Source organism: Balaenoptera acutorostrata, chromosome 13 (genome assembly GCF_949987535.1).
Source record: "Balaenoptera acutorostrata chromosome 13, mBalAcu1.1, whole genome shotgun sequence".
Lineage (NCBI taxonomy): Eukaryota > Metazoa > Chordata > Mammalia > Artiodactyla > Balaenopteridae > Balaenoptera > Balaenoptera acutorostrata.
Window position 1 is genome coordinate 42,703,240 of NC_080076.1, and position 25,306 is coordinate 42,728,545.

The 25,306-nt window shown below is 47.3% G+C and overlaps 1 protein-coding gene across 4 annotated transcripts in view; it reads right to left on the reverse strand.

The window, feature by feature from the left end:
* The window catches only part of MAPRE2 (microtubule associated protein RP/EB family member 2), a 176,328-nt gene that overhangs the window by 3,165 nt on the left and 147,857 nt on the right, over window positions 1-25,306 (reverse strand). For all 4 annotated transcript variants that reach the window (XM_057526951.1, XM_007167071.3, XM_007167070.2 and 1 more), the window contains 2 exons: window positions 12,394-12,533; window positions 7,859-8,017 (listed from right to left, as the gene is read on the reverse strand). In XM_057526951.1, the coding sequence (XP_057382934.1) occupies window positions 7,859-8,017; window positions 12,394-12,533 (299 nt within the window). The remainder of the gene's footprint in view (window positions 1-7,858; window positions 8,018-12,393; window positions 12,534-25,306) is intronic.

The window sequence follows — 25,306 nt, forward strand, 5'->3', positions numbered from 1 at the left end:
AGCCCCACCATCGCTGCACAGCACGGCATCGCCACGGCTTTTGCCACGCAAGTGCCTCCCCGCTCCCAGGAGCCAAGGCACACACAGGGGTGCCTTCACCTTCCCGCCCCATCAAGGAGCGGCCCATTCTGGAGCGCGGCCATCAGGCTTTAGGCACCACCTTTTCCTTCCGACCATTTTGGAAGGACGTCATCCCAGAACATACGACATACTTTCCCACCCTCTGTACGACAGTAAACCAGATGTAAGGACTCAAGAGCGTCACGACAACCACGAGTGAGCCTGCTGTGACACAGCACAGGGCCCCAGGCCCCTGCAGTGTGTCCGATGGCTTCCTGTTTCCTGCCCTGCTGTCCTCCTCCTCACCTGGTAGCACGTCTGCTTGAAGCAGACTCCTTGTTATAATCTGTCACTCAGCTGATGCAGAGAAGCAGCTCGTGAGGGCGGTTAGGTAAGGAAAGAACAATAACTATGGTTCCGGGTTGCCCCCAGCCAGACGGCGGCTCCAACAGGGGAGCTCGGGAGCTTGTGCTCGGGGACTTCGGGACATCTATTCTGGGTACGTGAGGACTTTTTTTGCTTACTTTCTGATGGTTGAGGTGTTCCTCTACTTGGCTTCAAATGGCCTATTTACTCACTTGCGTATAACCCAGGGAAGCACATCACGAACACTAACTCCAGGGAACATCAACCCTGGTCAGCTATATCCGCCAATTCTTTTTTTTTTTTTAATCTCACAAAGAATAATTAGCTCTTTACTACCCAAGCAGAGGGCGTGTAGCTAATCAATAGGGCCGACTGCTCCCTCCAGAATGCACAATGCTTTTGCGATGCAGTCAGGAGCGTACGCTGGGATGTACAGATGTGCTTGTGTTCGCTTGCACTTTGCACACCCCCTTCCTGTCTGGCCCGTATTCCCTTTAGCCAGGGACACACCCGTCAAGATCCAATTCAAATACAGCAGGATCATTTCCCCTGATCCCTGAGCCAGGATTCTCTCCCTCCTCCTGCAGCATTTTGCTTCTTCCTTGGCCTTAAAACTTTTGACTTGTAATCTTGTTTGTCTTGAACCTTGTGGCCTCATCCATTGGATCCTGAGGTTACTGAAGTCGGGATAGGGCCTCATCCATCTGTGTCAGACCTTGCTTACTGTGCAACTCAATGCATGTGTGTCAGGAAGAAGATATCAGAGAGGGTGCAAGAACAGATGACCCAGACTATCAGCCAAGGTCACATGACACTTATCTTCTGAGAGGCAGCATAATGTCAAGGTTATAAGCATGGACCTGGAGTTCATCTCCCAGATCCATTATTTACAAGCTGGGTGACTTAACTGTTCTGTGCCTCGGTTTTCTCATCTGTACAAGTGGGGGATAGGACAAAAGTGCTCATTTAACAGAGTTTCAATGAGTGTCATTGATCAATGAATCAGCGGAGTCACTGAATTCAACAGAGAACTCTGAGTTAAAATAGGTGAAGTGCCTAGAACAGTGTTTGGCACATAATATAAGTGTGAGCTGTGATTCTTTTTTCTTGGTAACTCATTGGAATATGTTCTAGAAGTAAAAATAATTTTTTAAAAAATAGTCTTTTCTATGACAAGAGTAGAAAATGACATCGTATTGAAGACTTGGGCTCAAATCTAGTACCGTCCCTTACTGGCTTGGTGTCAAGAAGCACATTATTTAATTTAATAAATATCAGCTCGCCCCATGACCACACCCCGTCATCATACCTAAAACTGCTCCACCTCTTAAATGTGAAGGCCCAAATCCTACTCTCTCTGCCCACATCCTGCTGTCCTTCGGGACACCTCGCTCCTTAATTCCTTAACCACGATGTCCTTTGACCTCAGAGCCCCAAGCCCCCCTTTGCTCCAGGCTCTGCCAGCTCGTCCCCGGGCCGGCCCCGCAGCATCCTCCACAAGCCTCTTTGCCCACCGCTCGGCACACGTGAGGGTGGTCCTCTCGGCGCAGTTAGTGCCTCAGGGACAGAGGTGCCCTCCCAGGAGCAGGAGAGCACCTCTTGCTGGGACAGAACAAGCGAGGAAGAGCCACCGGCCTGCCTCTAGTCCAGGGGCAAAGAAGGAAACTCACGCTCATGGGAACTGACTAGGAACGGTGGGCCAGGAACTCCAGGGTGTCTGCTCTGCCGCACGCTCCTCCCCACGCCCTTCTCACTGCCTTCACCCCAGAACGGATCACTCCTCTGAGCCTTACATCCTTGATTCATGCTTCCATCAGGTCGCACGCTGCAGCCCTGTGTGTGTATGGGCGTGTGCTCGTGTGTCCCCACTGGCTGGCTCCACGGCTGCCTGTTCAGCCAGGCTCTGAGCCTCCGAGTCCCTTAAGGGGTAGAGATGTTGTTGTATTCGTCATCCTAACTTTTTAATGCCAGTGGGGTGCCTTCCATATCATACTGCCCAGACTTCAGCTGGTCTGGAGTGCACTTTTCTTACATAATTGTTTTTGTGAGTGTCAGGCTGCTGATGATGGGAAGATCTCAGAAATGAGCATCTGTTTGACATTTTAGAGAAAATCTTATTTGCTCACATCATGGACTGCGAGTTAACTGTGGGATAATGGGTTTAATTCAGGACTGAAAGTCGGAAGATTTGGATTCAAATAACCGTAGGCCTGTCAAACCAGCTGCGGGACGAGAAACCCACTAGATACGGCTCCCCCTTGGGCCTCCTTTCCAAACTTGATGAGCCAGGGGGTGGGTGCGGTGCCCTTGTCTCCAGCTGGCCAAGGGCAGCTTCCTCATTCACGGCGCACCGCTGTGAGGTCACGCATCTCATCTGCAGAAACTGCGGACCCCAGAGCACTCTTATTGGGTACCGCGGCTATAAAGAACAAACGTCCTGGGTTACCAATGGATTGCTAATGCTTGGGGTTCAAATTAAGGTGCTCTGAAAGTCTGGCAGGACGCACCTGTAACTCTGAGGCAGCTGTTGCACGTCACCACTGGGGCCTCCCAGCCCACAGTGCTGGGGAGGCTCTCACACACCAAAATGATCTTTCTCTCATGCCCCACGCAAGACTGAAGAACTTAAACGCACAGGTGAGGAGGAGGCCAGGCGAAACCTAGGCCAAACATGCGACTAAAGCACTGGGGCGCCACCTACTTAATTAAATCTAATTGCATATCAAGCCACTCACAGCTGTGAGTGACGCTTTGGAGTTCCTTATTCTTATAATAATCATTAGAAGGAGAAGCAAGCAGGAAGACAGTACTGAAGAATGCTCTCGGCTACTGTGGGAGGACAGCGGGGACAAAGGCGGGGAGAAGGGGGAGGGCCGTCAAGAAGCTGGGCTACAGGGCGAGGGGGCATGGCTCCCACCTTCCCAGACGTAGGAGGCGGCGCACAACAGGTTCACCTGCCACCACTCACACCAGCGCGTCCGGCTGTTCTTTCCTCTCTGCTCTGTTCCTGCCGTTTCCTCTGCTGAAAAAATACTCCCCTGTCTTAACTCCGTAACTGCTGACATTCCTAATCATCTTTCCACGTCCAACACAAATGTCATCTTCTCTGTGAAGTCCTTGCCTGTCCCTCCAGGCTGTCTTTATGTGCTCCCCACACCAGTTTATTTGTGTCTCTATTACTGCACTTATCACAACCTGACAAATTCCAGTTAGTGGTGTCCCTGTCTGTCTCTCTCAACAGCACTGTGAGCTCTTCTAAGGCAGGGGCTGTGTCTGTTTTCTATAAACCCAATGCTGCGTCCAGTGACAGAAACGCAGGCTGAATTCAAAAGATGTGGGCTGAGCAGGGGAGTATCTTTAGGTCATTTGACAGCGGCTTCCGTGACAGGACCTCAGGAAACAAGTGTCTGTATTAGCAGGTGACCCTCAGCCGACAGACCCACAGGGCAGCAGCTAACCAACGACGTAAGCCCAGACACCTGTGGCCCCTAGTTAGGTCGTAAAGATAACGAGAATCATAATGAGAGGCACTGGACAGCCAGCTGGCCATCTGCTCTGGAAACTTCCATTAGGTTTCTGTGACTGCAAACTGAACTGCCTCTGTTTACTTCCACACTCAAAACTCTCATCTGGATTTCTACATCTTCCAAACATGTTATCCTAGGATTGCTTGATCACGAGAATCAAAGACCAGACATCACTAAATGAAGACTGAAGGAGGAGGCCTCTCCAGCGAATGCCTCCACCTGAAGTGTCAATGTCAGGTCCATCTGTGGTGAACTGAAAGCAGGCACTCACTGCAGCCTCCGACTCCTCAGCACCCCTCTCATCTCCAGGAGGGAGGCAACCAGAAATCTCTGCCTCTCAGATGTGCACAGAAGTCCGACCAGCGGCATCATGAATAAAGTACTGGCATTTCTTCCCAGACATCATGCCCCCCATGGCTGCACGTCCACCTAGCACTGAAGTGTGTGAATGGCCTGAAAACAGGACACAGTGTCAGGGTCAAGCACAGCAAGGGAAAAAGGAGGCTCCGAGAGCTTGCGGGGTGGGTGCAGTGGCCCAGCAAACTCTGAGCACATTTTTTCCCAAGTGATGCCTTTCCTAGGCAAGGGTGGAAGCTTTTTAAAGGCTCACTACCTCAACGGTAGAACCTGGATAAGCTGGGAGGCTACCACAGAATCAGGACTCGCTAAGCTCAGGGAAGGAGGCAAACGCGGCTCTAAGGTGTCTAGGACGGTTCCACGAACCTCCAGGAAGGGAAGCAGAGAGCAGAGCAGGCCAGCCGCTCCTGAGCCTCTCGCCATCCGCCTCTGTAAGAAGTGTCATGTGTGCGCGTGTGCAGCATGGAAAATACCGTGCAGTGTCCAGGCACGTGGCAGACAGTCTTTGCCTTCTCTCTCTATAGAAACCGAAGTTTAAAAAAATGGGCCTTGTCACATTCTAAACAAGGACACTGGCATATTCCAGCTTATTCTCTATAGAAAACTCAGCATAGCCTGATGTCTTTCTTTTGGAGCTGTCCAGACACAGAGTTGCATTAGAAGTTGTCCTGGAATGAGAAGAATTAAGGCAGCAACTGTGTTTGAAGATTCTGCACTGGTAACCCATACGTGTAAGTTTGTGTTAAGTCTATTTTCTCTTCCAGCTTCCAGTAGCCTGGTTACTGCCTCTAAATCTCTTCCTGGACTTTGGCTACTCCTTAGCTTACACTCAACAGTGATGCCACTGTCCCTCTCTTCTCCCTACCACGTTTCTATTTGATGACATCAGCACAGTGCCGGTCAGAACAACAGAGGTGGGTTTAGTGACGCTACCCGCCAGAAGAAAATGGAGGTTCTTGGCGGATGCTGAATTAAACAGACTGCCCAGAGAAAGATGCCAAGACAATACTTTTGAAGGTGTCAAAACAACAAAACAAGATGAAGGGAATTATTTGGAGAAAATCCAGGTAGGAATTTGACTACTTCCTTCTTCACATACAGAACACATGCAACTCAATACTGCCAATTAGACAAAGTCTGTCCTGCAGTTTCCCCCAAGAGGTACCACCTTTACTTTTTCCCTTCCCCATGGCACCCAATATACTGAGAAGCAGGGAACATAGTCCTTAAGATTCTGGGCTCTGAGTTAGAGAAACCTGGGTAGTGATGGAGCTTATTAAAGATGGGTCATTGAGCAAGTAATTTTATCTGTAAAGCAGAGATAAGTAATAGTACACCACATAAGGATGTGGTGAGAAATATATATATAGAACATAAACGTAATATCTAGCACACGCTAAATGCTCAAGGTTAGCTATTACTACTATCATGTTCCCCATTTAAAAGGTGGCTCAGGCTTGGAGAAGGGAAGGCACGAACTCAGGACTCGAGTTCAGATGCAAATTATGCTGCTTATTCACTCGGGAACGTTATTTAACCTCTCAGCTGCCTTAGTTTCTCTCATCTATAAATGGGCTAACACCCATATCTACCTAATAGGATTCTCCAGAGAATTAAAGGAGCTGATACATGTAAAGCCCTTGGCCTTCCCCCTCATCTCCCATCCCAAGAGTCTGAGGAAAGGACCTGCTAAACCCATTAGTCTTAATGACTGATGATGCTTTGAAGTATTACTTCTTTGAGGGGTGTGTGTGTTAACTGCCCATACACTGCAAGAATGGCTCTCTGAATCCAGGCCGCGGTAAGCTGGTGCTGGTGTGTGCGCTGGGGGTGGTGGAGATATAAATGGCCTAACAGAAGCTGAGCGTAGTCATCCAGAAAGACACCCACTGAACTCTCAGGAGGCAAGAGCTCTTGCCTAAGGCCAGCCCTACCTGCCATTAGCTAGGAATTCAGTGGCCCTGCCAACCCTTAATTTGGAGTTCACCTGACGGCGGTCCCTCACAAGGACTCCTCCTTTGGGACAAGATCTGGCTTGAGGTTGGAATCAGAAGGCTAGAAGGTAAGAATCAGCAGGAAGATTCCATCCTGCAAGCTGCCTTGCTCCCGTGAGTGGGCACCGTCCCGGACGGGCAGCGGCACGGTTCACTCAGGCTCACGGTGCTGCACAGACCTCAGCGAATTCAGCCTCAAACAAGCTTGTGAAGAGAATACCCATAATTCGTCTAGCGCTTGCTTGACAGATGACAAAGCACTCGCTACATACAGAACATCATGAAAATGCCACTTTGGGTGGTGCAGATGCACACACTACGAACCAACCTTTGGTTTCTTCCGTCAGATCTGAAAATATTGAGAATGATATTTTGTAAAGCCGTTGCTATCTCTGGGACCTGAGCAGGCGGATTCCCAGGGCTTCAAGATCTATAGTCTGAGCTAACCAAGAGGTTTAAGAATATATACCTATCTGGGGGAAACAAAAAAAGTGATGGAGAGTCCCCAAACTCCAGACAGTTTCTTACAGTTTAGGAAAATTTCAGAGCTAGGATTTTAATCTTACGTGGAGTAAACATCTGCCTGGTATTTGGCTGAAATAAGATAAACTTGCTGGTGGCTTCCTATGTTCTGTGGAAATACCAACACACACACGACTCGACCACAGAGCCCCCAGGGCACCTGCAGGCCTCCTAATCACACATACCCAAACACTTCCTCAGCCCCAACCTGGCAGAAGGACGCCCGCAACCCCGGCCCGCGCTCTCCTGCCTTTCACGGCGCCACCCTCATGAAAGTGAAGCTCCACGGGGCTCCCACTGCAGCTGCCAGGGCCTCTCCCTGCCTGTCTGGGCGGACTTGGGGTGACCTGCCTTGGCCTCTGCCGTTTATCCTGCCCCTTCCCCTCCTCGCTTCCTGAGACTCATGTTCCTCCGCTGCTTCTCACATCTGCTTTCCATGCGCGGACAGAGCCACATCCTGGGTCCCCCCTCGGCACTTCCACTCGTGGGGAGCAACCCTGGTGGGCAGGGCCTCCACAGAGGAGGCCTTCCAGAAGTATTTTTCCACAAAGGGCTGTCACACAATGCTGCTCTGTACTGGCAAAGTGTAACCAAGACAACCAGCTAGCTATGAAGGAAAAAACAGTTGTGGGACTTCTGGGGATGGGAAAAGCATCTAGATTAATTTTTCCTTTAACCGCATTCTGATCTGTCACGAAGAAAGAAGAATCTTTGCACACATTCTTACCGCTCATTTGCTCAGAGAGCTGAAAACCACTTGAGATTTGGCTGTGTAAGCCTATTTTTCTCAATCGAAGTCCCCCTGTCCCCTCCCCCCAACAACTGGCAACCCATCCGTGCGTCTCTTCCCAGACTGATGAATGCAGGTCCCATAAGCACGGGTCAATGGATCATGAGGGTCGTGTTTATTCCTCTGGGAACATCATATGCGCTGGCTGAGCTGCAAGTCTCACTAAGGTGCCAGGGCAGTATCTGAAGGCACGGCATCACTGCACTCTGGAACACAAGTGTCAGGGCTCTGCTCACACTCACGTGTTCTTCCGAAGCGTAGAGGACTTCCATGAGTCGCTGCACGAGGTCATCGTTTTCTTGCCCGTGTTCCTGGCAGAGGAGCTCAATCTCCCTCAACTTTCCGAAGTAGAAATCCCTTTCCTTTTCCACGCCTTCAAGGGCAAGTTTTAACGAATGTACCTGTGAGGGAGGAAGGTGGAAAAGAGAACCCTCAAAATACAGCATAAGAAATAAATGACCACCTGTGCCTGCGTATATAGATGCGAAACGTGAAAAGACAGATGTGCAAAAATAACCGACGTGCAGGTCCGGGGAGAGACGAGGGGCTGCTGCCGGAGCTTGAGCCTGGGCCCGAATGCCCAGCTTCAACAGCACACTTGTCACTCCTGTCAACCGACCGTTTATACCCAGAGGCCCGGGGATCCTTCTGCCCGACACAGTTCCATCCGGGCTCCGAGTCAGCCTTCCTCTCCTGGTAACTGACCTGGGCTGGGGCACATCTTTCCCCCAACTCATTCATCCTCTACAGGGAGGGGAGAGGCGAGAGCGGGAGGAGGGAGGGGAGGGGAGGGAGGGGCTGGCACTGTGGTCCCTTCAGACGTGCTTTGCAGAACCTCCTTTCTTCACGTCACTTGAGAGCCACCCTCGACTTTGGAGCCCTTCCTACATGTTCCTGAGCCAAACTAGACCAATGCTCCTACTGAGGGACTGGGGCGTGGCTGCACAAGGAAAACTGGGCGAGACTAAAAGCAGGCTGAGCAGATCTGTCTTAATTCCTCTAGTTCTGGCTTCGAGTTCATCACATGAAAGGCGGGAAGATGTGGAAGCTCCAGTCCCTCAGCAGAACAGCCCTCATTCCCTTTTTTCTCCCTTGATGCGGGTTCAAGGGCCTTGCAGCTTCTCACGGTGGTTACGGAGATGGTGCTGGTGAAGGGAAGAGGGCAAGGGTTGAGGCTGGCAGAGCCGTCACCTGGGCTGAAGAAACACCACAGGCAGTGTAGGCAGATCTGGTCTCAAATTCCAGGCTGCAGGCTGAGCAGCTCCACACAGGCCCAAGCCATCACCCCCTTCTTGCTCTCGGAGAATCCCTCAAGTTTTCTGAACGCTTTGAGCATTTATATTTATGCAGAGACTATCTTCAGGAGGTGAATTAGGTCTCTCATGGTTCTCCTCAGGTGAAATCTCTCTTTCAGTATATGAAAAATCCCCCTTCACAGATTTCCAAAGATTACATTTGGAGTGGAAAACCTCTCTGTTTCTAGTAACTCCGGGCCTTTGTACATGCTATTTATCTGTCTGGAGTTACTGATTCATTCAAACAGATACTCAGCACATGCAGTGTCCATCTCCTTGTGCACCTGGCAAACTTGTATCCATCCAGTAAGACTCAAGGATATGGTTCTTCCTCGGAGTTAACCTCACTGATGCCCTCATGTAGCTGGTTACAAAGCAAAGGAGGATCAGTCGCTAACTTTTTTTTTTTTTTGGCCACGCCTTGCGGCTTGCAGGATCTTAGTTCCCTGACGAGGGATTGAACCTGTGCCCCCCTGCAGTGGAAGCATGGAATCTTTAACCACTGGACTGCCAGGGAATTCCCTCAGTCACTAACTTTCAACTCTTATTTCTGATAATTCTATGGCTTGGACATTTGTAAAAACTAAAGGCGACCCAGTTGCCTGAATTCCAGAAGAAAGAAAACTCTGTTTATTCTAGAACCCCCCCACCCCCCCAACCCAGACTCGACCACAGATCCATCTCAAGCCTGCACTGGTGTCACCAGCGAATCTGTGGTAGTTGAGGTTTCTTCTGTCTGCCAGCTCCCCTTCCCTGTATCGGGCAAGAAGGGTCTCTGGATGCCCTGACCCATGGAAACCAGGCTTGTCAGCCTCTCAGGTGCTGTGGTCTGTACAGTGAACCAAGAGCTGAGGCTCAGTAGAAACACCCAGCCCAGGTTGGCCTGTGCTGCTATTCCAGATGCATGAGGTTAACAGGTGCACAGCTCTAAACTTTCCCTGGTAAAAACCAACAGGAGCTAAATTACTTGATGAAAGATCAGTTGGCAAATGGGATGCCATTTTCACAGTCCCACTCCGACGCCTCCTTGCTCCCTCATGTGTCAGAGCAGGAGCCTAAAGAATGGAGGGGAGGCTGGGGATGGACCCCTGAGAAAAGTCAAGGGGAAGTTCTCTTCTCCCGATTCTCCACCGCTCAGGTGTCCCCACACTGTAGATCCGCCCAGCCTTCCAGTCCGAGCCACAGACAGTGTCCGTGCGGGCTAACCAGGCCCCACTCTTCAGCCCCCGTGGTCCCCGAGCACAAGCAGGGACCCCATCCCACCGCCTGTTTGCTCACCTACTCTCCAGAAACAGCCCCTGATTATTTTAGTCATGTCTTTTCCTCCCCTGTGTCTTTTGGTTCATTTCTATCACTGAAATTCTCTAGCACAGTGGTGCTTTCATAGCATGTCATGGGAGACTGCGCAAATCAAGGCATGAGGCCAAGTGAATGAGAATTCTTAAAGCTTATGGCACTGGTCACTTTGTCTATCACCACTGTAATTCACTCTTCGGTCCGGGCATTTTTACTTGGCCCTTCCTCGTCTTCGTGTCCTCAATTCCAACACAGTGATGCCTGTGTGGAGCTCCCCACCGGCTTCGGGGAGCACCCTGTAGGCTTCGGGGAGCACCCTGTAGGCTTCAGGGATGGAAAATGGAGGGAGCGCTAACATAGCCTTGGAAATACAGCTGAAGGAGGCGCTCAGTAAACAGCTGGTGAGTGAAGGCTCACGATGTAGCATGTGTCCGACCTTCCCTCTGGGGGACAGGTGGAGGTATGGGGACACTCCTCCTCCATGTGAATGCATGGGGGGACAGCCCAGGAGTGAGGCCTTTGGAAGTGATGAAGGAATTACAACCAGGAGGAGGAAGGCCACTGGAATGTGCTTCTCTGTGTCTTCTCTAGAGTGGCATTTTGGATGGGACAACAGTTTAGCTGAAGCATCGTAGAGGGCTGGGGCCCTTGGGGCTCTGTGTGTGATTGGAGAGCTACTGGGAGCCCAGAGCCAGCCCCAAGGAGAGGAAGTGGGGCTGGTTGGAGAAGGCCGTAGCGAGAGAGGGGCAGGCAGGATCTCGAGGTTCCCATGTATTTCTACTTTGGGTTGGCGATTTGGGAAACCGGGTGTGGTAGGGGTAGATGAAGAAACATGAGATAATAAAGATATCAAAAGAATCTGAGTTCCTAAGGAGAAAAGGGTTATAAATCTAAAGTATTACAGACCCACACCCGACTCTCTTCAGGTCTACTTTGCTTAGAGCCTCAGGCATGTGGCCCAAGGCTAATTAGGGCTGTCCTAACTGCCTTTTATTCTAGAAGAACTCATTGCTGGAAATTGTATAAGGGCTCAAACTGAGAATCAGCAGGTAATTAGAACATTCCACAGTGTCTAAATCAAAGTCCTACGCACCTGATGACTTAAGGTTTTACATTTTTCATTGAAGTGTTCAGAATTGTAAAGAAACACCCTAGGTTAAGCAATTGCTTGCTTTTTAACTAGATTCTTGTTTGCAAATATACAACTATCTCAAAAACTGTTTCCAGACTCTTGCTGGCTCATCAAGAATCAGATTAATCACCGGGATCTGCCCATGCCCAGTGAGTGGCTGGGAACAGCCTGGGCACCTGGGATAAAGGCTCTTCTCCCAGGGGTGGGAGTGGCCAGGATAAAAGACTCTCCTCCTAACTCCGGGTGAGGGTGGGTGGTTTCTGCACTGGGCCCTACGCTACCAATTGTTTTATTACTTTTAAACTATGTAGACTCTTGGGCAAAATTAGCTATTGTTAGTTAGAAAGCGTACCTAAGCTTTTATATTGAAAATTTCGAAGGCAGTAGACCTAGATTTACTGCAATCCTAGGGATATTAGACAAAAAGGAAAGTTCTATTTAACTGTGGCCTTTCTGATCCCCTATTCCTGGGTTCAGTGCTCCTGTGTACTTTCACTCTTGCGGGAAGTGTTCGGTGTTTGGCTTTTGCTTGTGTAATGGCCAATGGTGTGCGGCTGCTATCTGTAAGGTCTATGAGGGAAGGGAAGCTCTCTATCTTGCTGCCATTATATTATCAGCATTAAGTATAGTGTCTGTCACATCGGACAGGCTTAACAGATAGCTGCTGAAAGAAAGGAAGGAAGGAGGTAGACTAACCCCTGATGACTTTAACACAATCTAGACTGGCTAGAAGTGGCCATGGTCTAGCCTGGAGCTCCTAACAGGCACTGAGGTGTAGGGGAGGGGGAGGTTGGCCTGCATGCCTGCAGTTACCTAAAGCCAGGTCATCTGTCCCTCTGTCTCAATGTATAGCTTTGAGATTTGTGACTTAACATCTTTTATTCACAATGGGCCACTGATTATATGCCCCAATAGTTCCTTTCATTCTTACTTGCTTGAAGCCACTGATTCCCGCCGCTTCCCTCCCCCTATTCCAGGCCCATAGGGGTTTGCTCATCGCACCCCCTGACACCTGTCACTGCTCCCAGAGACAGAGCTGGGGATGCCAAGTTACCTGTTCATTAAGCTGTATGACCTGTGTTTCTAAATCTTTATCAGATTTGGATGCTGAGCTGCTGGATGAAGCCCTTTTGGCTGATGAGGGACGAGAAGGTGTGGATCCTGGTTTAGATGCTGGACTTGATTTAGCCGCACCTGAAAGGAACCAGAATAAATTATGAATATTGGCAACATCAGAAATGCTTTTTAGGTATGTAGCAAAAGTGTGATATAAAAGGAATTTACTAAAACACAGAAGAGACACGGCCAGCGATCTCTTGCCAGCACAGAAGTAGCACAGATAACGCTTAGAAAGAGTGTACTCGATAAAACGACAGAATCATCCTAGGCAACTTACTTAACCTTTCTGAGCACTGGTTGTTTTCCTCAAGTGACATGAGATTAATGCAGTTGTCCCTTCTCCCTCCGGAGAGATAAGAACAACAGATACAAAGGGATTTTAAGTTTGTTTTTTTTTTAAAGAGGAAACGTTCTTTGATAAGCTCAGAGCATCACCATAATTGAATTTCTAACACAGACCTTATAAGAGAGTAACACTTTAGGAGAAATATCAATGCACATGTCTATTTTTTCCTCTTTTAATGTATTTCCTAGTTTTAGCCATTAAAAGAGTCTAGGAGCCATGATATCTCTGTAGCAACAGGCACTCCTGGTGCCCAAGTCCTGGCTTCTAAATGTTATTCTGCAATAAAAGGGCTTCTTGAGATATGGCTGATTCCAGGGGTGGGGCGGGGAAAGGACAAGGTGGGCCTGGGACATCTCATGTCAAAAAGCAAGGATGTGCTCAAGGATTAATGAATGTCAAGGATACAGGGGCCAGCCCGAAGGGGCTCCCAACTGGCCAGATTTGGACCATTTGCATACCAAAAAGAGTGATGGCTGTAATGTATTACAATGCACTGAATAAATAAAAATCTAGTCCATCATATATACACTACCAAACGTAAAATAGATAGCTAGTGGGAAGCAGCCGCATAGCACAGGGAGATCAGCTCGGTGCTCTGTGACCACTTAGAGGGGTGGGATAGGGAGGGTGGGAGGGAGGGAGACGCAAGAGGGAAGAGATATGGGAACATATGTATATGTATAACTGATTCACTTTGTTATAAAGCAGAAACTAACACATCATTATAAAGCAATTATACTCCAATAAAGATGTTTAAAAAAAAAAATCTAGTCCATAATGAGGGTAGGGGAGAGGGAGGATCTACAGATCTCCACAGAACACTGACAGCCAGTAAATGCTAAAGAAATGCTAGAAAAATCACAGTTTTGCAATACACATAACTGATTCAGGAAAGTTTCATCAACTGACTCTAAAACATTGAGAAGTTTTTGGAGGACGGGATGTTTACACGTGTCAAGGTGTTACCCTATAAGTTGCTTATGAAGGGTGAAAGATATGCCTTTACAATGGGGAAGCCTGAGGATTGGGACCTTAACCAAGTTATTCAGTAGCATCACTAATAATGATAGAAATTGGCAAAAAAAAAAATAGTACCATTGATGTCAGGTAAGACCTCATCTACCTGAAGCTCAGCTCATGACAGGCTCTCACTATCTAGAACTTGACAGACACAGGAAATGGCCTCTGCAGCCAAAACAGATGGCACAAGATATATGCAGTGAAGTTTATACACTCCATGGGTTTAGAAATTCAGGGTCATTACTGGGGCCCAGCCATTCCCTCTTACTCAGAACAGCTCAGTCTGGTGTAGGTGCTCCCACTGGCCCAATTCTCCACCACAGTCCCCTCCACTCTGCTCCTCTGGTTCTCGGAGGGCAAGGAACTCATCATACTCAGCTTTGCAACCTCAGTGCTTAGCACAATACTTGGCGGAACATATATTTGGTGAAGGAACAAATGTTTAAATACACGAACAAGTAAATAAAACCTGGTTATATGGTTTCCAATTTTACAGTTTACTGGTACTAAGAGATTAGAAAAAGGCAAGCACCCTGACAGCAGTCATAAGTTTCAACCAATCTCCTAATTACAAAGTAGCAAGCAGGAAGACTATAAAATTCCTATCTGTATGTCTTCAGAGTCATGAGAGATGCAAAGTTATACACACCCTCAAGAAGCACTGACAGGGGCTTCCCTGGTGGCGCAGTGGTTGAGAGTCTACCTGCCAATGCAGGGGACATGGGTTTGAGCCCTGGTCTGGGAAGATCCCACATGCCGCGGAGCAACTGGGCCCGTGAGCCACAATTACTGAGCCTGCGCGTCTGGAGCCTGTGCTCCGTGACAAGAGAGGCCGCGATAGTGAGAGGCCCGCGCACCACGATGAGGAGTGGCCCCCGCTTGCCACAACCTGAGAAAGCCCTCGCACAGAAACGAAGACCCAACACAGCCATAAATAAATAAATAAATTTAAAAAAATTAAAAAAAAAAAAGAAGCACTGACAGTAACATACCATTTAAAATACATGCCTGTTATAAAGAAAAAAAGAATCCTTCTAAAAATACAGGGAAATGCCTAATATATGTAAAACTGAGAATGCTTAAATTGGGAATGACTTAAAAAGTTTGAGTATTCAAACCTTCAGTGACCTGGAAACCTCACCTATGCAGAACTTCCCAAGTTGTCTAGAGAGCGGATGCTTTGCTTTGCTCAACAGCTGTGAGGAGGCTTCATCTCTGTAGAAGCCCAGAAAACACACTCCTGGACATGGCTTCCGTGTCCCATTGGCCAGCTTCTCTAACTCCAGGCTAAGCCAACAGGGTAAGGAACACAGCGTGGAAAACAGCAGGAAAGGCAGGGCGAGGACGTGCTGACCTGACAAACAGCCTTCTCCAAGGGTGGCCACCAGCCAGCCTCGCTGGGGAAGCAGCCTTTGAGAAATCAAGTTACTTCAGACCTTTTCATGAGCAATATGTCATATTTTAATATAAAAAAAAGCCTAACAGAAAGTGGCTCAAAGACTGTCTATGACCAACCCCTCTTATTTACTAAATACATATTTATTAAGTGCCTACCATGAGGCCTGTACTGGAAGTCCCTGCTCTACAGGAGCTCATGACCTCGTGGGAGTGGGTCATTTAAGAATGCCCACAGACAGAAACACAAATACACTATGTTATCACTTACATGTGGAATCTAAAAAATAAAGCAAATGAATGTATATTTTTTTAAAAAAAGGGCTTCCCTGGTGGCGCAGTAGTTAAGAATCTGCCTGCCAATGCAGGGGACACGGGTTCGAGCCCTGGTCTGGGAAGATCCCACATGCCGCGGAGCAACTAGGCCCGTGAGCCACAGCTACTGAGCCTGCGCGTCTGGAGCCTGTGCCCCGCAACAAGAGGCCACGACAGTGAAAGGCCCGTGCACCGCGATGAAGAGTGGCCCCCGCTTGCCGCAACTAGAGAAAGCCCTCGCACAGAAACGAAGACCCAACACAGCCAAAAATAAATAATAAATAAATAAATTTATTAAAAAAAAAAAAAAAAGCCCAGGCATGGCCACACTCAACATTCTCAGGAACAAGACAATGTTCTAGACATGACCACGGATTGTGATCGGGCTGTGTTCCCTCTGCCTGAAATTCTTCCTCCCCTCCTTTGAGTGACTATGTCTAACAGCCTTCGAGTCTCAGCTTAAATGTGGTTGCTCAAACACCCTTCACACAACACTCATCAACTGTAATGCTACAGTGACTTATTTAATGCCTACTTCTCCCATTAGACTTAATCTCCACGAGGTAGGAGTTGCGTCTGTTTAGTTTACTGTTTTATGTTCCCAAGGCCAATCACAATGCCTGATCCAGAGGAGACACTCAATAATAAGTTTTTATAACTCATGAAAGAACGCCTAGGACAGGCATCTCTCCAGGGTAAAGATCCCAGGGGAAGCTCGAGGAGCTGATGCCAACCTCAAAGTCACTGACAGCAGGAACCAGCAACACCTGAAGGAAACCAAACAAAACCCACCAGCCTCCCAGAAAGAGATCTCTTACTTGGTTTCAAGTTCACCTTCCATTATTACTTAGGCCCTTTATAGATGGAGTCAAGACAGTAGTTCGTGTGGGTAAATTCAGTCAGTAAACGGTTAACTCTGAGCAGGGAGAGGCAAGATGGTTTGTGCTGGGCTGTCCTATCCAAGTCTCTGCAACGTTTCCGTCCACGTCTCTTCTGAAGAGAACAGCTCTGGGGAAGGGGCTTCCCTAGAGAGCAAGTGACCCACCCACCCAGCCTGGGCAGGCCTCCCTAAGCAGGTCAGCAACTATGACGTGGCTGGTTGCAGGAGCTGAGCGAGGTCCACCAGACACACTCATGTTCTTATACTCTGCCTCACCCAGTCTCATGTAAATTTTCAAAGAAAAGCATGGAAGGAATAGAAGTTGATTGCTTGTAAAACAAGGTTATCACTAATTATATTATCAGGACATCATCAAATGCAGCTTGGAAAAACCTGAAACGTTTGATATGAAGTTAAAGTAGAAGAGATCATGGCAAGCCAAGGCCCCATGTAAGACCAAGTTATCAGGGAAAGAAAGCCTAAAAATACGCAGAGGAAGCTGGCTGGGAGGGAAATGGGGTCACAGGAGATGCCGGGTGGCTCATGGCAGAGAGGCCAGAGCTGCTGCAGTTACTGACGCTGTCCCAGTTCCAGCTTTTTCCTGAAGAAACACATCCCTTGCTACCGACAGAGTCCATCCAACTTTACTGTGGTTCACAGGGTCTCGGCATTAAAGTGGCATCTGTGTTTCACGGATCCTGTAAAGGTCAGTTGGGGTGCAGAGCCCCAGGTCCTTCAAACTGGCACACGTGCATGCAGGCTGTGGGTCTCTGAGATGAGAAAGATGAAGGCAATGAGAGTCAGACCTGGCATCCCCCTGCTGCAGGGCAGGGAGGGGACAGTGGAGAAGAGGGGGTTTGGTCTATGCTCTACCCCCTATGCTCCCTACACGGGGGACAGAAGAAAAGCGTCTGCCCCCAGAGTATGGACAAAGAAGGGAAAACAAATTTGAAAAATTTAATAGATCAATTAAATAATTAGAATTTGAAATTTAAAATGAGAGGGGTTTTGAAATTCTGATTAAGTTGTTTGGAAAGAAACTGATAATCGAGGAAAATGCATGTCTGATGAATGAGAATACAAGAGGTCAGCACCAAGTTAACTGTACATTTCTACCTTCTAACGAATAAATGCAAAGAAATGAAAGACCAGGAAAGACATAGGGAGATCTTAGTATCTTCAGAGGTTAAAGGTTTTTAAAAACCACACAAAGCTCATTTTCAAAAGAATGTAAACTGAGCTCTTTAAATCCTCACAGGCTGCAATTTGATATGGATGTAATTGACCACTCAGGGCTATCACGTGATTAAGGCTAAAATACTAAAATTTATAAAGATGAAAATGCAACCTTTTGTTCACTGTGTTTAATGATTTCATGGTTTAACTTTTTAGAATAAATAATGATAGACAATATCCTATATTATATCACACTCATTAGTCAGTTAAAAACTAGGTTTTTGTTTATTTGTTTTACAAGCCTTGCTACCTTCTTTCAAAACACCATACCCTAAGGAGTACCCAGCTTCTGGGGTGACAGATATTCTTTTTTCACTTACCCGGGCTGCTATAATAAGGATGGTATCAGAAACCTGTACTGTTATCAATGTCAGTAAATTTAACACTGATATAATACTTTTATGTAAACTAACATTCGTATTCCATTTTTGTGAAGTGACCCAATAATGTCCTCTATAGTGTCTAATCCTGGCTTTAATCCTCAAAAGCTGCCTTCATGCTTCCCTAAATGCCTCCAAGTCCACTGGTGATTTCACTCCTGGGCCTTCCCATGCCTCTCTGCTCAGTGATGCTTACACGAAAAACATTTACATAATAGCTTTTAAAGGGAGTACAGCTACTTTGGCAATAATACAGATAATAGATTTTTTTTTTCTTGCAGCTATCAAACATTTCAACTTTTTTGTCAAGCTGCATTTGATGATGTCCTGAAAATATAATTAGTGGTAGTCCTGTTTCACAAGAATCATTTTTCCCTCAAGCTTTTCTCTCTCTCCCCTAATTTCCCCTTCAAAATAAAAGAGGAGTTTCAGAAGCGGAGGAAAGTAGACATAAATTCTGTACAAGTCCCTATAGTTCTCTGACTTTACCCATTGGATATGGACATGATTTACAATGCTAGTCTTCGAGCAGTTGTCTTAATGCCTTCAGGAGTTGGGGTATAAATATGATGCTAAAACATTTTAAACCACAGTTGTAAAATACAAAGAGTGGCCTGATTCACTGCCTTCGTGAAGCCAGAGCACTGCTGTGTCTAATGTCAATAATTAGTAGCTTGCTTAATGTTTATGGAAAATGTGCCAACATTTTGGGCCTATGAGGCCCAATGAATTCATAACGATGAAGCAAATAAAAGCACTTTATCCTTTTTTATACTTGGCTTTATCTTTCGCAGCCAGGGCTCTGATGGAATTTAGAAATTCTTCTCACATAATCTGCCGTATTCTTTCTGCCAAAATCATAAACAGAGGAGCTAAAAATATGACATTAATACTGTTGACAAGAACCACAGAGACATTAAGAACACACACACTCAGGAAGCAACCACACTTCTGGTCGTCCCCAGCTTCTTTCCTACTTTGAGAGCATTCCCCCCAGCCCCCCGCCACTGAATTAACAAGCCCACGGCGGGGAGTGGGTGGGATGAAATGGGTGAAGGGGATCAAAAGGTAAAGCTTCCAGTTATAAAATAAATAAGTCCTGGGATGTAATGTACAGCATGGCATTACACAGTTATAGTAATAATATAGTTAATAAGACTGTATTGCATATTTGAAAGTTGCTAAGAGAATAGAGCTTAAAAGTTCTCATCACAAGAAGAAAATAACTTGTAACTCTGTGTAGTGACGGTTGTTAACTAGATTTGTTGTGATGATCATTTCGCAATATATATAAACACTGAATCATTGTTGTACACCTGAAACTAATAATTTTTTTGTTTTTTTAAATTACATTAAATTTATTTTTTATACAGCAGGTTCTTATTAGTTATCTACTTTATACATATTAGTGTATATACGGCAATCCCAATCTCCCAATTCATCCCACCACCACCCCCTACCCTGCTTTCCCCCCTTGGTGTCCATACGTTTGTTCTCTACATCTGTGTCTCTATTTCTGCCTTGCAAACTGTGAAACTAATATAAGGTTATATGTCAATTATATATCAATAAAAGCAAACCTAAACTCCACAGAACAACTGAAACATGACAGAAGATACCTTGTACCTACATTGATTAATCATTTGTGGATGGACCTGACATCATTTCCTTATCCCCTTTACCTTGGCAAACAGGTTTTATTGTTTAACTGAGATAATGAACCAGGTTAAAATAAATAAGTAAATTAGGCCACTGCTGGGGGAGAGGGTATGGGGTTGGACTGATGAGAAGAGACAATTCCCACAGGAAGAGGGTTTCCTAAGTGACTAAACTGACACCAGAGCTGTCACACTGCGGAATGACTAACAGCTCCCACACAACCCTGACCATCGCAAATTCAAGATCTCACACTTTCATTCGAAAATGCCTCCATACCTTCACTTTGTAGATTCTGTAGTCTGCTCTGCCCTGAGAGCAAAAAAAAAAAAGCCAAAAAAAAAAAAACCCACCTCAGAGGCCAGCGTTCTGTCCAAATGGAACTTTAACAGGGCTTCTGGGATGCCCTGATTCATGAGATCATTAAGAAGGTGGCTATTTCACTCCCAAATTAGTAGTTCAGAGCCCTTACGGCTTCTGTCCCACCGGAGCAGCCACAGGCAAAATTGGGCTCTTCCTTTTTGCCACTTTGGTGTCAGCTTATAAAAGTGGGCAGCTCCACTTCTGAGCAGCTTGGGGAGGGGCTCCACACAGCCGAGCCTGAACCACATCAATCCTGTAGGAATGAAGACCTGGTATGATACTGGGTGTCCTTCATCTTCCCCGAGGGAGGCAGTGGTTAAGAGCGGGGGTGCCCTGCAGCCTGCAGCCTTCGTAGTAATCCTGGCTCTGCTGCTTGCTCGGTGGCGTGACTTTTGCCGCCACCCGGATTTCTTTATGTTCTACAGAGTCAGTAGCAGTGCCTCCTTCCCAGAGCTGGGAAGAGTACCTGAGTTAATACGTGGAAAGTTCCTACACAAGAGCCTGGCACACAGTAAGTGTACCCGATCACTATTACTCAGCAAACGAGGCCTGATTCAACTGATGATGAGAAGGCACACGGGTTTCCCATTTCTAGACACTAGCAAAATAAAAACGAAACTGCTGAAATAATAAGGAAATGAGACTCATTTTATTTAAAGAAAATCTTTATAAAAACTGGTTCACCCAGAACCCACCAGTGGGCTCCCAGGCATCGGTTCCCCCATTCCGCACTCTCTGTCTTGAGAATTGGTGGACGGTAACCCAAGTCTCTGTGCGCCTTCTGAAATTTCCCCAATTCACTCATTCCTGCCGCAAGTATCTACTGCACCCCTACTGTGTACCTGGCAAGCTACAGGCACTTGGGATAGAACACTGAATGAAACAAAAGACGCTGGTCCTTGTGGAATTTACATTCTAACAGGGGAATTAGATAATAAACGATAACAATAATAAATTAATAAGTGACATAATAAACTAGAAAGTAAATGCCATGGAGAGAGAGGCAGAGCAGGGCAGGGGTAAGGAGTGCCAGGTAGGGCTGGGTGAGTGGCGGTTTTAAACAGGAACTTCAGGGAAGGCCTGAGTACCCATTGTGATCCCCTCCAGTCTCAACCCCTCACTCAGAAGGGTCCACCCAGAAGGACAGGGGGCAAAAAGCCCAAGTCCCCTTGGTGACAGTCGTGCAGCAGCCCAGCAGGGATGCAAGGAGGCGAGATCCACACGGGGCGCGCGTGGGGCTCACCCCAGCTCACAGCCTCCCTCCTCACAGAAGACGACGTGTGTTGTAACAGCTCCATAGTTGCAACTTCCAGGATCCCTGCAAGGGACATGCCATTTGCAGGAGTCACCCTGACTTCTTCAAGGCCTTGTTGGGGAAGTGAGATCTGAGCAAAGACCTGAGAGAGGTGAAGCTGGCCTTCCGGACAGCCAGGAGCAGAATATTCCAGGCAGAGGAAAGGCCCAGCGCCAGTGCCAAGGCGTGGCCTCGCCTGCTCGGCAGCCAGTCTGGATGCTGGAGCAGAGGGAGGCTGGGCGCTACGGGAGGAGGGGAGGTCTGAGAGATACTGGAGGGTGCAGGTCACCAAGGACCTCACGGGCTACTGCTGGAGGCCGGCTTTCATTATGATGGAAAAGGGCAGCCATGGCAGGGCCCTGAGCGGAGTGACATGATCTGACTTGGATTTTAGGAGGCCCCCTCTGCCAGCTGGGAGGCTACTGCAGTCATTCCCCTGGGGATGAGCAGTGAGTGCTCAAGATGAGTTCTGGTTTGGGGAAAGCATTTACGATGCTGCAGTTTAGAAAACCCTATGATACACCCTACAGAACAGGCACCAAATATCCAGCCATTTATCACAACTTAAGTTGTGCAACATCAATAGCAACTAAGAGACATTCTGGGATCAATAGCGTCTGCTGTTGGTTTCAAGGGGACGGCTGAAGGAAGAGGAGTCGGTGACAAGAGCTATGAGTCAGCCGGTGTCCCTCCCAGCCTACTCCCAGCTCGGGGTCATCACACAGTGTGCTAACCGGCTCTGCCCTGGGAAAATATGCCAGGGAGCAACGCCGACAGCCAGGGCCCAGAGCCCCAGTGCTGGAGGCTTCCCTGACCAGTGGCCACTGAGATGGGCGAGTGGGCCTGACTCCGCCGAGAATGTCCAGCCAGTGTGAGCATTCAAGAACCGAGTTACTTCTGCCCTGGTTACTGTTCCTGCTGGAGATGATGTGCTTATTTTTAGCCATCATGTGATTCTCCAATATTTTCCAGGCTCTGCTTGAGTCACTCTGGTTTCGGAGAATTTTTCAGAGGGAAAAAAAAAAATGCAGGAAAGAACTCCTCATCTTAAAATTAGCTCAAATATTAAAAATTCTGATGTGTAAGAAGTTATTTGAACGTGGTATATATTTCTTTTGATAAGGTGACTTTTCACACCTCTCACACCCTGGTAGAGAATTAAGTGCGCTTTGAAACGCATTAGGTGCCAAACAATTACTATCTTAGTTCAAATTCTTGTTTTTAAATTGTTCTCAGAACAATTTCTCTCTAGAAATGGTGAGGTTCCCTCACCCCTGTGAAAACAAGATGTACCAGAATCCCAACAATAATTGAAGGGAACACTCCCTTGCCTGTTTGCTGCAGCAGTAAGGAAAGCTGGTGATTGAAAGAGTCCAACAAACCGAGACAGCCCGCTGAGAATAAAGACACACAGGCATCACCATGACAACAACATCACTGTGTCATGCATTCCTGGCATACATCAGTCATTTAAGCAAAAAGCTTACAAACTAAGACGGCCATTTCAGGGGAACAGGACTATTTAGTTCCTTTACGATGTTCAGAGTCCTGCTGATTCCATTGGCAAGACCAAGTGTTTTAGGTTGTTTTCCTGATGGTGGGAAGTCCGCTGTGCTCCATTAACACTACCTTACCGGGACTCCCTTGCAAAGAGAGACAGTCTTAGGCCACAGAGCAGCTGGAGCTCAGGGAGGTGAGAACCAGAGCTGAGCCCCACTCGAATCATCCACTCTACTCTACTCCAGTTGGCTCCTGCTTCCCCCAACCAATGACCAAGCCAGAAACTTGTGCATCATTTATCCTTGGCTTCCCCTGTCCTTCACCTCTCATATCCCATCACCATCAAGTTTTGTTGATTAAACCTGCTTAAAAGTCTCTATAACCCACATGGCCATGACCTTTATTCAGGCCACCCTCCACTCCCACATGTTTGGCTGCAACAGCTTCTTAGCTGTTGTACTTAAAACCTTTCAGTGACTCCCCAGAGTCCCCATAATAAACTGTAAACTTCTGTGACTACAGAAGTTAAGGTGACTGCTCCACAGTGATCTTCACCTCCTGCTATTCCCACCTTTGTGCAGTCCCCTCCCCTGGAATGTGGGTGGGACCTGTGGCTTGCTTCTAACCAACAGAATATGGGAAAGGTGATGGGATGTGACTCCCCTCATATGGAATCCCACAGGACTCTCTCTCTCTGACTCTGTTTTGCTGGCAGGCACACTAGAGAGACTCTCCCTACTGGCCTTGAAGAAGTCAACTGCCACCGCAAGCACCCATGTTGGAAGAGCCCACAGGGCAAGGAACTGCAGGTGGCCTCTGGGAACTGAGAGAAGCTGCCAGCAAGAAACTGAAACCTCAGTCCTTCAGCCTTAAGGGAACTGCCAACAACACAAGGGAGTTTTCCCCAGATGAGCCTCTGATTAGACCACAGCCCCAGCAGATATCTGGACTGCAGCCTCGTGAGGCCTTAAAGCAGAGAACATAGCTAAGCTGTGTCTGGACTTTAGAAGCTGTGCCACAATACACATGTGCTGTTTAGGCTGCTAAGTTTGTAGTAGTTGTTCTGCCGCAAGAGGACATGAACACCACCTCTTAACCCATTATACAAGGGCCCTGGCTCACCTCTGCAGCCTCCCATCTCAACGTCCATATGGAACAACATGCACTTCACTGAAAAGAGCACGTTCTCTCTTGACTGCAGCATTCTGTTCTCTCTGCTTGTGGTGCTCTTTTCCATACCCTTCACCTGGCTAACTCCTACTCATTCCTTAGGTCTTAGTCAAACCTCACATTTTCCAAGAAGCCTTTCTAGAATACACAAGGCCAGCTCAAGTGGCCTTCCTACACACCCTGATTGCACTTACCTCATTTTAATGCTATCGTCTATGTAGTGCCAGATTTCCTCACAAGGCTGTAACTTCCTTGAATCACTGTGTATCTCCAGAACCTCTTACAGTGCCTTAACAAATAGTTGTTGAAAGACTGAATGAATGAGAATTCAAGTAAAGCTTTCACAAAACGGTAAGGAATCCAATAAATAGGAACTGTTGTTTAAGAAATATTTTCTGAGCTACTGTGTAATGCACTATGCTATTTTCTGAGCTATGGTGCAAGGAGCTCCTCAGGTGATGGAGATGACTGGAGAAAACGTCAAGAACAGCCACGTGTTGGCTTAAGTGCTGCATTTTCCTTGATCCAGATGGACACTGCAGTGATTCAGTTTAAATCAATTCAACAAATACTAAATGAGAACCATCTATGTGTCAGGCAATGGGGAAACAATGATTGAACGAGACAGAATTGCTTGATAGTTCAGTTCCCCCAATTCAAAGGGAGTATAGAAAATTCTTCAGGTCAAAACTATTTTCTATTCCTGCCCAACATACCAAGGGACAAAAAAAAGGCACCAATGATAAAGAAAAATAGGCTCACTGGTGATCTGTGATGTTCTGCTCATGGAAACTGAAATAAATGCTAAGTCATGGCCTTCTGAAGTTTGACAAGTTTTATTGTGAGGCTGAGAAGCTAAATGCCAAGTTATTATATCTATGGAGAGAAAAGGAACGATCCATCATGGGAACACGTGCGGCTGAGTTGCAGAACTGATTAATATTTCAGCATGTAGAGGGAGCAGCTATGTAAGAACGACCCAGTGCTGGTTATGAAAGGACCCAGCATTGTTTTAAAAAGGGCTAGGATGGTTTGCTTCCCAGGTGCAGCTGGGGCAACAATGGAGGCCCTTACCCTCTTCTGCAAAGTCCCCTGTGAGGGCACAGAGTATGACATGCTGGAATTCGGGCCAGTTTTGTCTGAAGGACTTACTCTTCACTTTGTAAGCACCCAGACCATCTACTCAGAGAATTATCTGAATTGAAGGATTAAGAAATCAGAGAAAAGTAATCCCACTAACCTAGGGCTCAGTTTTCTGGGCCTTATACACATTTCTGCTTCGGGGCTGATAAG